Source organism: Rissa tridactyla, chromosome 1 (assembly GCF_028500815.1).
Source record: "Rissa tridactyla isolate bRisTri1 chromosome 1, bRisTri1.patW.cur.20221130, whole genome shotgun sequence".
Taxonomy (NCBI): domain Eukaryota; kingdom Metazoa; phylum Chordata; class Aves; order Charadriiformes; family Laridae; genus Rissa; species Rissa tridactyla.
The window spans coordinates 100554143-100570888 of NC_071466.1; the positions used below are offsets into that span (position 1 = coordinate 100554143).

Here is a 16746-nt window from a genome sequence, read left to right on the forward strand (position 1 = left end):
TGACCTGTGTGGTTTTTTCCAGGCCTCTGTTCCCAATGGGCCACTAAAGATTTATTCCAACCTCTGTGTTATAAAAAGTTCAGTAAAGTGAATGAGTTAGCTGAGGCAATTTTCATGTGTAAGTGTGTGTATACATGTGTGTGTATGTGTGTATGCACGCTGGTAAAAAAATAAATATGATGGTATGTATTTAGTAGCAGAGATGATATCAGTGGTGATAGTAGTCCCTTATCTTTATAAGGAAATCAAACCAATATATACAAAGCATAAGATGAGGTCTGCATTCAGTAACGCCGATAACTGTTAGGTGACAGGAAGAAGATTGTTTTCCTTGCATTTATGTTTATGACTTTTCTTCAACATTGTTCATCCTCTTTTTTTTACTATACAAAACTTGCATTACCTATGTCCTACTGTTTCTTAAGGCTGACTTGAAAATATTGTAGTCCTCCCATGTCAAAACAGAAAATCTAGTGAGCCCCCACACAAAGACATTTCCACGTGGACAGATCTGATGAATATCTATGGGTGTACTTTTGTTAACATTTTAGCGTGGATCTTCCACCCTTTGCTGCACTTGTTCACATCAGGGAGTGGTGTTGGAACATCTAAATGGGGTTCCTTTGCAGGAAATTAAACCAGAAGATGAGCTTCAGGAATGCACCTAACACATTAGTTCAAAGGTACACATTGAACTAATGTGGAGTAACATCCTACCATCCTGAAAATTGAGGGCCCTTAGCACCAAAGGTGTTACTCATTAGATCTGCGCTTATTGTTCATTTAGGCATGGGATTATATCATGTACCAAACAGGTTACCCCTATAGATACGTGTTTTGTGTCATGGATGTTGGTGTCAAAAATGCTTGTTTAGCACAGTCATCTGATTTGGGTTTGGTTTTTTGGGTTTTATTTCGGGGGGGAGGGAGAGGAGTTGTCAGAAGGGTATGGAGGTGATTTTTGTTGTTCCCCTTAATTGCGATTGAATTTGTTACTTGCACATAAATGCGCACGTATACTTAATGTTGTCTATTTCCCTTTCCCTCTGCCTTGTTTTGATTCAAATTTTCAGAACCACTAAAAGCCACGATCAGCCCACGGAAAGTAAAAAGCAGCGTTGGTAGTCAAGTGTCCTTGTCCTGCAGCGTGACGGGAACCGAGGACCAGGAGCTCTCCTGGTATCGTAACGGTGAAATCATCAACCCTGGTAACAATGTCCGGATCACTGGCGTCAATCGGGAGAACCTTATTATGGATGGCATGGCCAAGAGTGATGGTGGAGCTTACCAGTGCTTTGTGCGCAAGGACAAGATGTCCGCTCAAGACTATGTTCAGGTGGTACTAGAAGGTCAGTCGCTACCTCTTTAATGATTCTGGTCTCCATAATAATAAATATGTTATCTTTAGTGCCATCATTGTATACTGAGGGATAGTAGACCCTAACAAGAGAAGAGGGTTCTCATGAACTGTCAGTGGTGTTTATTGTGCCCCACTCTGAGCAAAAACTAATGGAATGAAAAAATTGATTTGAAAACAAAAATCCCTCCGAGCAGTCCTTCCAGTCAATTTTTTTTTCTTTTTTAACTTTTTTTTTTTGGGTGAGGGTGGATGGTGGTGGTGCTGCTGATTTTTTACATTACCTTTTCAGCCAGACATGAGACATCTGTATTCAACTCCAAGCATATTCTGGGCATGGTTTTTCTGCTTAGGTGTATCAACTGAAGGCTTGGAGATCATCTTAACTAACTGACACAATGTTCTACGTGATAATCAAGTGAGGAAAGTCACCCATTTGTACAGAGCCAGTTCACTAATGAGGCTGTAGTGCAGTCATGGCATGGACACTATTTTTAGAGTCTTTACAGAAAAAGAAGAGATTACCTGCCTGGACCAAGTTACCTCGGCAACCGTATCCCGTGACTAAGAAAGCCTAAAGAGCATATTGATAATCTATCATGATGTTGAGAGAGTGCAGGTTATCAGAGAGCAACAGCAGGAAAGATTTCAAAGACACTCAGGTCTCACTGGGAAAATAATGTCTGCTTTCATCTCCAAAAAAAGCCTGTCACTTGAATTAAAAAAGAAAAAAAAAAAGAGGAGGAGGGGTGACAGTGGTACATAGTGTGCACAGTCACAGATTTATTGGTCCTGTGTCAGCTTTTTTTTAGGATAAAAAGCTTTTTTTCATTGCTGCTGTTTTGTTTTCTGAGGGATGACAGTATCTAATATACAGCACAGGAAAGGAAAAGAGTCAGATATGAAAATATATAAATAAATTAGAACTCTGTCACATATCTGATGGGACAGAAATGAAAGGGAGAGGAGGGCAGAGGAGAAAATTATGAAGCGAAATAAAATCAAATGCTCCTCCAGGGTTGCTAAGGTCTTTCAGCAGCCTAAGAGCAGCAGTGCCTTATGTTTTTTACTATGTGTCAAGCAAGGCAATTTTGCAGCCCTGTTTTTAATTCTGCTGTGATTCAGCATGTTTTGTGGGGAGTCTTGCACGCATTGTGCCAGTTCCCTCAGTTTCCTGGGTGATGTTGCATGGAAATTGCAATGTAAGAATTGTAATTTCCAGAGGAGTAATCATGGTTCAAGCCTCCCAGACATATACATAATACATAGCAGAGTGTACGTGAAGAGACAGTACATAGTGTGCGGAAGCAGTGCATCACACAGAGCATGAGACTCATCAGTCCTGTCCTGACATCCTCTGTCTTGTGCAAAACTGAAGGGCTTGTTTTAAAGGGCTTCGAGTATAAGGTGAGTTTTCAAGTGTCTTTGGTCTCTCTCTAGGAAATGAGGCACCTTTTCCTTCTGTTTCTGGCGGGCATTAGTACTGTAGGAGCACTGAAGCTAGCTTACTTGCCACTTGGCTCTTTAAAACCAGACAATAGCCTGCAGCGCTGTTGTCCAAACTTCGGACTGGATTGCTTCCTGTGTTCTGCATACTGCTCGTGGCGTGTGGCCTTTTGCTCCCAATTACGCTGAAATTCCTTCTAGATACAGCTTTGAAAGTATGATTTGCAAGGGACAACAAACATGCATTGCATGATCTCAGAAAGAACTTCCTAAGTAATAGCAGAGTGTTGGCTCTCCTAAATGTTACCCTGCTGCACTCTCTGGATAGGTGGTTATTTACTCCTGCTCCCTCCTTGCAATCTTGAAGTTTCTGTCTTGATCCATTTTCTTTATTCACTTGCGTGGTAGAGGCTGAGTAGATTGTGACACAGATCACAAGAGAAAGCATTTTAATGCTCTCATTTCACAGGAATATTTATCTGTATCACAAAATGACCACAGAAAGAAATTGGCATCACTGCTGTTACTGGCAATCTGTATTCAGAAAAGCTTAATTTATTACTTTTCTAAATGGAGTATTGTGGGTCAGAACTAAACTGCATTGGCACAGCTGTGTGAAATTAGCCTATGCAAGTTATGCCTGGCTCTTGCCAACAGGATTCATCCTTAGCTTTCCAAGGAGCTGCAATCTACCAGGAGAAGAAAAATTCCAAATGTGTTGAGGTTTTGTTGTATGCTTTTTGTGATGAACTGTGTATGGCTTCAATTATTTTCTGCAAGAACCTGGCAGTTTATATAGCTGTGCAGAGCCCTGGTCCATCTATTCGAGTGCTTTTCCTTCGGCAGGGTCAGTACCAGGTTTCTCAGAAGATGAAAAAGAAACCTGCAGTAAGCAAAGGATCATCTAAGTACTTTACTACCAGAATTTGTTCCACTCTCTCAATAATTAGGCTTACATCCTGGAACACAGTTGTTTGCATTGGTTCTAAAAAAGACCTTGGCTCATGTGATAGGCTCCAGGATAGTGGGAACAAGCTTTACACCATGTAAATACTATTCTTCTGCTTTTCTTTCCCTTGGCAGATGGAACTCCCAAAATCATTTCTGCCTTCAGTGAGAAAGTGGTGAGCCCAGGAGAGCCAGTCTCCCTTATGTGCAACGTGAAGGGGACTCCTCTGCCTACGATCACTTGGACACTGGATGAAGATCCCATTGTGAAGGACGGCAGTCATCGTATCAGCCAGATTATCACCTCCGAAGGCAACGTGGTCAGTTACCTGAATATCTCTAACACTCAGGTCCGAGATGGTGGAGTTTATCGCTGTACTGCCAACAACTCTGCTGGAGTCGTCCTGTACCAGGCTCGAATAAACGTAAGAGGTGCTTGTCAAATCAGCTCCTCAAAAAAACACACATAACTCATTGTAGTGGAGAAAGAAGATTGTTGCATGTGATGAAATGAGTCTTGGAATGCCAAAATCAACTTAATGTTTTTCCTCTCCTTTTCTTCCCCGCTCTCTTTTCCCACCCTGCCTCTCCAGCCCCATCTAGAAAGTGTATGGTATGGTTAAATGTTGGAAGAACCCTTTGCCTTGTGTTCTGTAGTCTATTTTTCCTATACTCATCTCTATTAGGTCACAGTTTCTTTACTTTAGTGCTTCTGTGCATGGGTTTTTTTTCTTTTCCTTTCCTCCTTTACTTGTCCAACATTCATTGTAATTATTCATGTATACAGTACTTTAGCTTGCATTTCTAGCTCTACATGGCATAATACCCATCCTCATGGTATTATACTTTATATACGTCAAAAAAAAAAGCAGCTACCTTTGTCAGTGTTCTCACGTGTAACACGATTCTAGCTTTGTATCAGTTTTAGTATTTCGCATTAATTAAATCATCCTCAGCCTTTTAATTTGTAATGCAGCGAAGATTTTATCAGGCAAGTGTTGGATAACGCAAACACATATCCCCACATAATTAGTATGTATGCTGCAGGGTGAAGAAAAACTAGAGCATATAAAGATTAGGAAAACTGCTTAAGTAGCTTTTAAAGCAAAGACTGTCAAATGCTAAGAAGTGTTGTGTGAGCCACATCTGTAAATGTTGTTAACATTTTTATATTCAGAAAAATTATATGCGTGTTTCCTTAAGCAAACATACCTTTGAATTGTTTTCAAGAGTTTCTTTTTACCTTTTTAGGGCCAGCAAGCATTCGACCAATGAAGAACATCACAGCAATAGCTGGACGGGACACCTACATCCACTGCCGTGTGATCGGCTACCCATATTACTCCATCAAGTGGTACAAAAACTCTAACCTGCTACCGTTTAACCATCGCCAAGTGGCATTTGAGAACAATGGGACACTGAAGCTTTCAGATGTGCAGAAGGAAGTGGACGAGGGCGAATACACATGCAATGTCCTCGTTCAACCCCAACTCTCCACCAGCCAGAGTGTGCATGTGACAGTAAAAGGTGAGGTCAACTCAGAAAACTAGAGCCAAGCTAATAGCTGTGTTGTTTATGGAAACGCAAATTGCACACATAGGATTGTCCTGGCAGTTAGATAATGAGCACTTAAGAAGGTTAGTCCAGATTTGTGTTTATTTTTAATGATGACATAGGTGCTAGTCAGTCACTGTGTCTTGTTCTCTCTTGACTTTTAACCCCCTTCATTCAGCTGGCAAAGTATTGCGTTCTAAATGGAAGCCTTGCAGAAGCAAGCTTTGCGTGAGCAGTTTTCACTACAACAACTAAATCAGTAGATTAATGTTTTGTCACCTAAGTTTCACTGGTGACTGTTTCTCTGATGGACAGCAAAGTTCACATTTTCATTACCCAGTGTCTTTCCAGATTTTAAAAAAATAAGAGTAAAATTTAATGTTTGTGTTTCTGCCAATAAGCAGAGACAGGAACTAAAAGCATTAACCTTGCTTTCCTCTTAAGTGTGCTTTTCTGAGTGTTCTTGATGCTTAGAAAGGTAGCACTGTAAATAAAGGTGACTTGAAATTCTAATAGGATGCTTAAAATCCATTCAAATAGTCCCAAAAAAGGACGTTCAGATGGCCCTGAAAGACTTCAGCAACTGATGAGAATAGGTATTTTTTTGCATTGTGTTCTGACTATTCTGATATTGGCAACGTTCAGACCTATTCAGAAGAACACAAAAGACAGAAAACCTGATTGCAGTAATACCTAGTTTTGAGCAATGGGGCCACTAAATAGTGCACTTCATGTGAACCTGTAGGAAGAATTGAGGTATAATTTCACTGTTCCTAAAGTTCTTAGAAACTTTTCCTGTTTTTTTTGGTTTTGGTTTTTTTGGGTTTTTTTGAGGGGGGTGGGGGGTGGGGGAGCATGGAGGGGGGAGAGAAAGGAAGGAAGCTTTATCTGTTCTTGGATAAGATACAGAGGAGGCCACTAAGGTAAAATGACTTTGTTATAGACATACGATATTTAACTTCTTTCTGTTCTGTTTGTCTAGCCCTTTCTTGTTTTCAGTCTGGAGTGGTGTAATTGTTAATTATTTCAAGAGTTTAGGGGATTAGCTTTAAGCCACTAGCAATTTGGACTCTGAAAGGCATGACATCTCACACACCTGAGACCATGAGGGGCACTGGTCACATGCTGTGGCATAAAAAGCTAACGTCACCATTTCTTTTCATGTATGTGGTACCTTGCTTGGTAATAAAATAATATCACAGATCTGTTGATGCAGTTTAGGAACTGAATGTCAAATTAGTAATTGTGTTTCTACTGCACCAACAGTTCAACATGGTAAATCTGGTGGGGAATGCTGCCTCTTAAATGATACCGTTCTTCAAATGGCTATGTAGCAAGACAAAAAAAAAATAATCCAGCAGTCTATCTTTACACCTTGGGCATTTAAATCAAAACATTACTGGTCACTGAGAATGCTAGCTGGTACCTCAGGTGCAATACTGTTTTTTCTTCCATTAGGTTACAATTTCAAACTTGACAATCTCTCCCTCAGAAAGCAGATTGCCAGCTCTATCAATTTTGATTGAACTGTAGCTTTTGTCAATGATTTGACTTCCTTGAAGGTATTCTACTACATTTCTGGATATTCAGCTGCCAGGGCCTTTGGCTGGTCAGAAGTCTCAAACAGTGACTGAATATGCTCTGAATAACTTGTATAAACGTGTGGCACATTTGGAGAGTGCCAGTGGGATGAGCTGCCACCACACCTGTGATACACCCGCATCCTGCATATGCTTCTCAAGGTAGATGCATCGGAGCAGTGGAAGTTGCAGCATGAAAAGTGATCCGTGGCACCTGAAAAGTGATCCATGGCACATACAAAGCAAATGTGTCAGTGTGGCTCATACCTATTGATCTGGAGTTGCCAAAGTTGGCTGCAAAGTGCCCTAGCTACTTCATCATGCCCCAGCCTTGACAAGACACTGTTATTTAAAAAAAGGTTAATAGCCTGTCCTCATATGTTAAGCCCAAAATGTCAAAGGTGAGCTTTGTATGTCAGATCTGAACAATTCTCAAGGTTCTGCTATTGTAGCTGGAGGTCAGTGGTTTTTAGATGGCTATATATTGTTTTCTTCTGTAACTATGTAGTAATTTTATCTAACATATTAGTGAAGAGTCAAAAGGGGTCTGTTGCTTTAAAATATTACTGCTTTTTCATTTTATAGATTCCAAAGTTAATGTGATGAGTTTTCAGGCACTTATATTTGATTCCGAGAAATAAAAAAATATGTCCCAGCTTTCATACTGGAGGTTAAAAGTACTCTGAAATATGACATTATAAGGGGAGTTAATATCAGTGCCCAAATATCCTTATTTATAGTTCAGCTTCTCATACCATCAGTATACTTATTTCTTCTCCAGAGAAAGAGAGGGAGAATTATTGCACATCTTCAACATCATGAGCCCTTTGGTTTGTTCTCATTTCTGCTACAAGCTTCCCAGGTGACCTCAAACCAGTCACCCAACCCACCTGGGTGATCAGGACCGTTTTGGCAAATGGCAACTGAGGCACTGACTGAGCTTAAAAGTATCAACAAAATTTTGTACGTTCACTTTCAGAAGCCTACGGCTTGATATTTCCAGTTTACCTGCTGTTATATAGCATCTATATGTCCAAAGCTCTGCTCCCATTGAAATGAAGTTGCTTCTGAGAGTTCTTTTTCCTTCTTCGGATCAGTCACATTACCCAGCTTAGCAACCCCCTGGGAAAGACAGGTTTAAGTCATTTAACTAGTATTGTCTGAGAGAACTGTGACAAAGGTGAATACAGAATTTGCATTTATCTGCATTATGCATACAACTGGCCTTTCTTGACTGCAGTCCTCTGCCACATTTACTGCCCACTTTCCAAACTCTCCAGGACATGAAGTATCCTTGTTCTGTCATTAGTGGGGAGTTGCTAAAAGCAGCATCCAAATAAATATATGCAACAGCATGAGCATGTAATCAAATACACCATTTGTGCTGCCCATTCTGTAGAGTATTTTGAGATTTACAAACATCCAAATGAGAGCAAAATTTTTGAGGGCATTCTTTGGAACTCACTGTAAGATCTCAGATAGGAGAACAAAAATTTTCTTGACCATAACTTCAAAATGAAATCCTGGCTATCAGGGAACCCAAGAGTGGGGCTTGCAGAGCCTTGCTGTGCAGCCTCCCACCTAGAAGTCTGTCAGGAAGCCAAAAGACTGGAAGCTGGGCAATTATGTGCTATTCGACCTTAGGCCAGCTACTTCTTTGCATTGCCGATCAGAAGCATCAATTAGACACCGTATGAAACCAGTTGTCCCATCTTTTAGGAATAACTGGGGCCCTTGTGCCCATAGCCACCTACCCCAGAGGTCTGCAGGCTCCAAATAATTATGTCCCACAGAGATGTGGCGTGCCACCCGCCACCATCCCTTGCCTGTCCCTTGTCTCTGTCCCAAAACCTGGATCTTGGAAGCTAGCAATCCCATAAGCTGGCTGCTGAGAGCTGAGTGGATAAGTTGGCAGGAAAACATGCAGGTTTCTGCTTGGCGGACATAGTTGTGTTGGAACCGTGCCCGAGTCCTAACGGAGCTTTGTGGAAATCAAGCCATCTTGGCATTATTTTTTTATATTTAGACAAATGAATTGGCCAGTTCTGAGTTCTGACAAAAAGGCATGGAAACCACCCACCCTGTAATGCATACCTAACCGGGGGGGTGACTACGACCATACTTACATACTTAATTTCTGGTATTTTATACCTGTCGGCTGTTTGCCTTTGCAACTGTAATAATACCCTTTCAACATGTTTTGCTTTGGCCTGCATTCAGTGCAATTTTCTTTTTAGCTTTTTTTGTGAAGTAAGCTGAACCCTTTTTCCTCCCCCTCCTGCAAAGTGGAAACAGTAGTCACTGACATCCTCAGAAGTAATCATCGAGATTAGCATTGCTAAGGATACTGCATAGGTCCTTGCCAAGAACAGAATTATTCTTATCAGCACAAGTTTCTTACCCTGCATTTGGCTCAGCTCTAGTGGTTTGCCACTGGGGTTCATATACATCTGCTGATGGCAGAGGACTGTTGAAGTCAGACATCCTAAGGGTAGGAATATTCTGTAGAAGATGCAGAGTTTTGTGTTCATTCCTTCTAACTATGACCTGTCCTCCTCAGTCTTCTCCAGCTCATACTTGCCCAAATCCTGGCTCTTCTGCTCTGGGTTCCAAAACCACTCTGTCTTCCACGTCTTTCCCATCTCAGTCCTCATTTCCTCGGCACCTTGTTCTCATGACTTAAAACTAGTCTTCCCCTTCAGAGCCCCTCTACTTTCTTCCCAGCCTCCAGTTACAGTTCTCCCTTTCTGCCAGTCTTCACTTTCTCCATCTCCACTGGGTTTCAGTCTGTCTCCCTTTCCTGTGGGTCTTCCTTCAGTCAGTGCCGTACCTCACCCCACTGCTTCCTTGTCCCAGTCTCGCATCCCCAGACAGTTTCCCAACTCCACTTTCCCAGCCCTCATCACCTCTGCAAATATCCCACCACAAGCCCGCTCCCAGCTTCTGAGTTCCCCCCACTGCCCCTAAACTCAATTCTGTAATTCCCTTTTCTTATCCTAGACACCACTTTGAGCTTCTGCTCCATCACTTGCTGCTGCTATCTGCATGCCCAGGAATACAGGCTGGTTCCCTACTCTGGTCCCTTGCCCCCCACGTGTCCTTTCTTACTTTCTGCATTGAAATAACTTTTTTTCGTGCTTCCTGGGCCCAGCATGGGCAGCTGTATGAACCCTGGAGAGGCAAATCCATCTACTTTGATTCCTCACATCTCACCAGACTGCATCTGCCCCACGTGGCTGGAACTGACTCAGACACTGAAGGTAGTGCTAGGATGTGATCAGTGCTGCTCAAAACCTGGGAGCTCTTAGCTGCTGGTCACCGGAAAATGTCTTCTCAGGTTGTGATATCTGTGGGGGGTTTGTCTATTTATTTACTTGGTTTTGCTCAGACTGCAAAATTTGGGCACCCTTCTGATGACTTTTCATAGGGACAGCAAGAATATCTGATGCTAGTGCCATCACCTGCCAAACTTGAAATCCATGCTGTTAACCGTGCAGCAGGTGGGACTTCTTAGATTCTCCCAGTGTATTTTTTTTTTTAATGGTAGGATCAATATATACTGCATCCCTATTTTTCCATCCTCCCGCCTTATTCTTGGAAATGGCCAAACGGTTGTAGCTGAAACTTTCCAGCTGAAATGACTCAGCCTGAGGCAGACACCTGGCCTGGAAAAATCCTATCCAAACAAAAGTCAAACGGCAAGCAAACGTGAATAGTCTTATAATGAGAAGTGTTGGCAAACAAAGAAAGAGGTTATATTACCCACGCCATCTGTAAATTTCATATTTCCATTGAAAAACAACCCTTCAAGTGGCAAGACGGTAAAATAATAATAGCAGCCTCTCCTCTACAACATTTTAGTAGATCTCAAAGCATTTTAAAAACAGAAGTGAGTCATTATCTCCATTTTTTTTTATTATGTAATTTATAGTAATAGTTTTCTCAGCTACAGTAAAAGCCATCAGTAGTAAGTGATGATTTTCTTTTCATCAGTCCCATGGGACACACTTCTCATGTAAACAGCCTGCTGCTATTCACACTTCTCTGACAGAAATTAATTGAAAAAGAAGCCCCTGAGAGGGACGGGTGCAGCATCATTAAAATAAAAAGTGCGGTGTTCAAAAGGACTGTCTCTGATCTTGTAGAGCTTATATATCTCATTGATTTAGAAGGCTTCTCATTGCCTAATGCCAAAGTGATAGCACTTCACCTGTTGTGAACCACGTAAAAGAATTGTACCAGCCTGTTTCTTTCTAGAAAACAAGCAAACCAAAGAGGAGATATTTCTAAATGACTTCATGTTGCAACTACCTGAATAGATTCTTTTCATCTTTTCTGGGAAGTATCTAGCTTTTTCTAATATATAAAATGTTATTGGTGGATTTGCATTGCAGATCAGTTCAGGGAGGGCTGGTTTAGATCGTGAAAAATATGCAGGCGCAAAAGGGAAAAAACATCAGGGGAAATCTTTCAAGGGTTCTTGGGACCATGATGTATGCTGTCATCAAACATTCCGCTAATCTGTTTATGCTTCAGTCTGTGGCATGGATTATGGCAAGTGTGAATTCAGCTTCATGCACCTATCTAAGACGTAACTTCTTATCTGTCCTACTGACTCAGCCTTGCCAATAATTTGAGTGAGAAAAAAACTTCTGGCATCGAGGTCCTTCAGATGCTTCTTTCATTATATCACTTTCTGCCTTTCTTTCATTCTCCCATGCAATATCTCTTTGGATCCCTCCAAGCTTGTTGCAACTTCTTCAGGAAGAAATATTCAGATCTCCCGAAGCGATGGGAGTTGTCATATGCAGAAATCATGAAAGGCTTGTGTGGTGGGAATGGATGAGAACGTCCAGTCGTGCAAAAGATCCTACAAAAATCCACTTAACAGTCATTCTCAGGTCACGTAATGGGTATGGGGACTTGTTACGGGGAGCAAGCAGTGTCAGCAGCCTGATTTAAGGGAGTGTACGCTTTGGTAGTGACATCTCTCATGTGAGAACCCCACCATCTTACCTGTAGAAGTACCTGAAGAATTAAATAGTCTGGTATTCAATATGTGAGACTTGACAGGTCTGTACATTTTTTGCCATTCAACATACAACAACTCAAGATTAGCCTTGCATTAAAATAGCTGACTTACATTCTTTAAAAGCTCATGTCATGTGGATGCTGCAGTTGAGTGTCTTATTTTGTAGCAGTACAGTTCTAACATACTGTACTCCTACTGACTTCACCTCTGATGCTGCAGAAAATGGTCACCCAAAAATATACGTTAAAGTTGTTTCATTACTATCCTAGTCTTCATGATGAGGAATTTGTATGTACAAATACAAAACTTTTCACTTAAGTCTAAATTAAAACTCATTGGTTTTGTGCACAGCCTTATACCTTTCAAACACAATTTAAGTTGGTGTATGGATGTGTGTGTTTATTAATTACATGAACAATATGAAATGAGCCTTCATATTCAAATAAGAGATTCGGCTAAGGAGTTCCAGAATATCTGTATATTATGCTTGGGTTTATCAAAAGCTCTCTCTCTTATCTCTCTTACAATGCAGCTTTACTTTGGTTTTAGAAGAAGGCACATTCTTGCTCTTTATTTTGCCAATCGTATGTGTTCTGTCATTTATATTTGAAATACTTTCTTATATATTTGTCAAAATTGCTTTTAAAATTTTAAGCACTTTACTGCATCAAGTTAAGTGGGAGCTATTAGCAGTGTGTGTGTGTAAGTACATATAGAAAGTGAGACTGTGCATGCACATGATAGTGCAGGTCTGGAGTATGCTGGCCTAATTTCAAATCAATATGTAAAATAGCATGCAAAAAAAAAGGCGGTATCAACCCTGTGAAACAGAAGGGTGGTATAGAATCGGTTGCTTGTTTATAGTCCTAGGATAAAGGTGAAAGGGAATGTAGTGTGAAACCAGTCAAATTACTCACGGGAAATGATTTTCAGAGCCAGAGATCATTCTGTAGAAGTCCTCTCTCATCTAAATCTGGTACTTTTAGCTATAGTGATTTAGTTGGTTTCAACTTTTCACAGTGTTACCTGAGGGCAAAGATCACTTTAGATTGCATAGGGGCTAAACAAGGGCAATAGCTGTGGACCAGGTTCCAAAAGCATAGTAAAAATAACTGGTAGGTGCTTCTGGATACATAGCCTACAAGGCTATGAGGCTTTTTATCAGGTAAATGCTTGTTGTGTTAATATACTCTTGAAGCTGCTATCTTATCTTCAAATCAAGACAGTTTTCTCTTTTAAAAAATAAATAGCAAATGCATCCCCTTGGGCAGGCAACTGAGCTTCCCACCATCCTAGGTTTGCAGGGTGCTTCATATGATAAGGGCATGCACTTTTCTTCTCACATTGGAGGCTGAAAGGAGGTGATTCAATAGATGGATGAGACGTGACATAAAAGCACTCTTGGTTTCTACACAACATTTTACATCCTCTCTTATTTTGGAGGAGCTCCCAGAACAGCGTCAGGGATCCTGTGAGCTACCAGCGTTGCATTGCAGGAAAGGGGAGTGGGGACTAAGGCGAAGGGTGAAGGCTTTCTCGTAAGCTCCCTTGGGAAATATGCACCACAGCATTTGCTCTGCCGCACCCAGCGACAGCTCCTGAAAAATACCACAACTTGTCGTGGTAAGATTTTCAAGATGTTTGAATACAGAGTTAATTTTGGTAACTAATGAACCTACAAGTAGAGGGAAATGTTGTGCAACAGCAGAGGCATTACAAGAATTAGTCGGGTTCTTTTTTTTTTTTTTTTCAATGCATACACTTAGAGAATGGCATGAAGAATAGAATGATATTCCCACTTTTCAAGATGGTATACATTAGAACACAACAAGGGAGCAGGATATGAGGCTCAGCTCAGTAAATGCCGTTAACAGATAGCTTGATGAATGACATGCCCTACTGATAAGGCTCTATACATACAAAAAAGAAGCAGAAAAATCCAATGCTTCAGCGACTGTGTTCAATTGCTCAGACCATAACCCACAAAGGATGGATCTGTTTAGGAGAAACGGTGGCTGAGAAAACTTACAAATGACTAGATTGTGGCTAGGGTTTGTGCAGAGACAAAACAGTTTTGGCTTTTGCATTCCCAGCACATGAAATCTAGGGTCACGTGGCTGCCTTTAACAGGCTACATAGTCTGGTGGTTATTACTTTGCGTCAGCCAATGGACGTGTATTGTGAGTATTCATTGCCAAAGGTATTTTATACTGTTGGCACAGCTCCTGCAACAGCATTGATGCACGAAAATCCACTAGGGAACCATTTCTAATGATAAAGCAGAGGACGACTTTCATTTTACTATGCAGAGCCACAGGAGAGGAACACCATGTTCACAAGGCTGCTGCAGGAGACAGGCTATCTGCAGGATACTCGGTTTTAGTGAATCATCTCAGTAGTTTCTTCCAAAATAACTCCCATGGAATGAAGGGCAAGAAATTAAAGATGTTCCTCTGCTAATGGAGAGCAGCGCGGAAGCCCTCCTTGCCCTCCTTTACAGTAATCTCCCAGAGGTACAGAAGACCTTGCTAGGGCACAAAAACATAATTTAAATCTTCCTGCATTAGCACTAATGAGGCTGGCCCATGCTCCTCTTCTTAAATAGACACTTAATTCAAGCACTCATCAATAAAGCGTTCCCAAGACATTGCACTTCATTGCATGAAGCAAAGATTTTCACCCTTTTGCCCATTGTAGGTGGAGGAAGAAACATCCCTTCTGTGTACCCAAGCACACATACACATACAGCCCTCTCTCTGTTAACATGTAGCACCTTATATACAAAATATCATAATTTAACAAAAAAATCAAATACAAGCTCTGAAGTATGGTCAAACTAAAACCATCTATGGGGAAGGAAAATACTTCAACACGCTTTGAAGTATTTAACGCATTTTAAATACATTTGTCCTACTGTAGCTTTTCTCTCTCAGAGTTAAGGTAGTATACATCCCTCCCTAGTGCTGTTCGGCAATGATACAGTTTTAATTCGCAAAAAACCAACCCACATGCTGGTTAATCAAGGTTGATATTTTCTTCTGTCACATATATATGTCAACTTTTTGCTTCAGAGATAGATACAGGTATATAGTGAAACCTTTGCATTTCAGAAGTTATTTGCCCAGCTTCAGGTGTGTTTTAGTCTATGTTTTTAATAAGTGATTTCTTTGTGATTGTTCTTTTCTTCAAACTATCAGGAATATAATTTATCTGCTATGTTAGGTCAGCCAAAAACTGGTAAATACTGTAGCTGAAAAAGATTTTTCAATAATTCAAAGTTATCGTTGGACTATTTAGTTTTTTAAAGTACTGATTTTAAATTACACACTGGTTTTTAAAATAAGCTCCTTGTCAGGACTGCAAGCTGCTGCAGGTTGAATATACATTATATTTTATGAAGCAGAGATAAATGTTGGTTTCCTCTGTATCTTAAAGACCTCAGTAGAGGGAAAATGTGCTGTCTATAAATATTTTAGCCAATTTCTGAAATGCTCTGCAGGCTGCTACTTAAATTTTAGAGTTGGTAAATGCAGCCTTGCAAATCAATATTTTCTGAAAAATACTTCAATGTGACCTAGTGATCTTGCTCCCTGTTTTCTTCAGCGGGGAGGCGCAGAGTGAGGATGCATGCAATAATCCTTGAGCAATACGGTGTCTGACTTTTGATATCATTTCATTCGTGAAAGATTGTTTCAAATTTGTTACACGCTCAGCAGAAAATACAGAAGCAATTTGCCACCCTGTTGTGAATTTTAGCATATCTTTCAGTAATGATGCCTGAGACTAAGAGAAAGATTTGGGCAGAAATGTGCTAGCCAACACAGTAAGCAGGGGAGGAGAGGGGCACTTGGCATTTAGCAGATATTCGTGCTCATCGAGGGGAAAGGTTATGTCAAAACCTTTTGACAGTCTCATTTTAAAAATTTCTCATTCCCACTTATACTAAACTGCTTGTCAATAAATGCTAGGAGAAATCTGGCCTTTTCCTGCTGATGTACAAAGAAACCAAAATATCTGGTGTGAATGCGTTAGCTGAGCTAAGGTAATTAGAAGAGGCAGGCAGACATTTTGCCTCACTTTGTGACACTAGGTCCCCAACTGAAAAAGCAGTTAATTTCCAGTGCTCAAAGTTCAAACAAACCACAGTAATTTATACCGAGTTTCTTTTTTCTGTATGCCTGATCTACTAGATTTTCAAAACGCAACAGGACAGGTTTTAGTGATCTGAGAGATGGCAGTCAGGAAAAGGCATTACAGCGTGTGAGAAAAATTGATTGCAGCGGCACTTCTCACAGCCGCAGACAGCGAGACGCTCTCAGAAGAAGTCAGGGGAAGCCTGTAAGGATGAGTACCCTGCACCCGATGTTACCTCTCTGTGGCAGCTGCACATGGTCGTAACTTCTCATCAAATGGCATCAAACAGCTATGACAGAAACAGTGGAGTTAATATATCTGATTTGTGCACCGTGATGTGCATGTACACAAGCATTTGAACGTGCCTTTGAACGATGCCTTTGCCTTTTGCGGGGTTTGGTATCGCTTCCTTAACGATAAACTTTCTTACTCCTGATGGAAGAGTAGCCAACATATTCAACTGAACTACCATAGTCACAAATACCTATCCCTGCATCCCAAAAATAGGACGCTGGCAAAACTGCTGCTGGGGAAGTCAGTGGGCTAGCATATATTGCAACCACTTTAAAGAGTTTTTCTGTTTCTTTTCTGCCTCAGTTCTGGGGCAAAAAACCAGCCTTAGATTTGCTAAAGGGAGAAAGGACAAAAGAAATACAATTAGATAAAGCCACCAACTCCATTTTCTTCTGAAGCTA

The 16746-nt window shown here is 40.9% G+C and overlaps 1 protein-coding gene across 2 annotated transcripts in view; it reads left to right on the forward strand.

Annotated features, from left to right (window-relative positions):
- Positions 1–16746, forward strand: part of DSCAM (DS cell adhesion molecule) — a 390238-nt gene that overhangs the window by 214534 nt on the left and 158958 nt on the right. For both annotated transcript variants that reach the window (XM_054212353.1, XM_054212345.1), the window contains exons 5-7: positions 1074–1349; positions 3887–4183; positions 5003–5278. In XM_054212353.1, coding sequence (XP_054068328.1) covers positions 1074–1349; positions 3887–4183; positions 5003–5278 — 849 coding nt within the window. The remainder of the gene's footprint in view (positions 1–1073; positions 1350–3886; positions 4184–5002; positions 5279–16746) is intronic.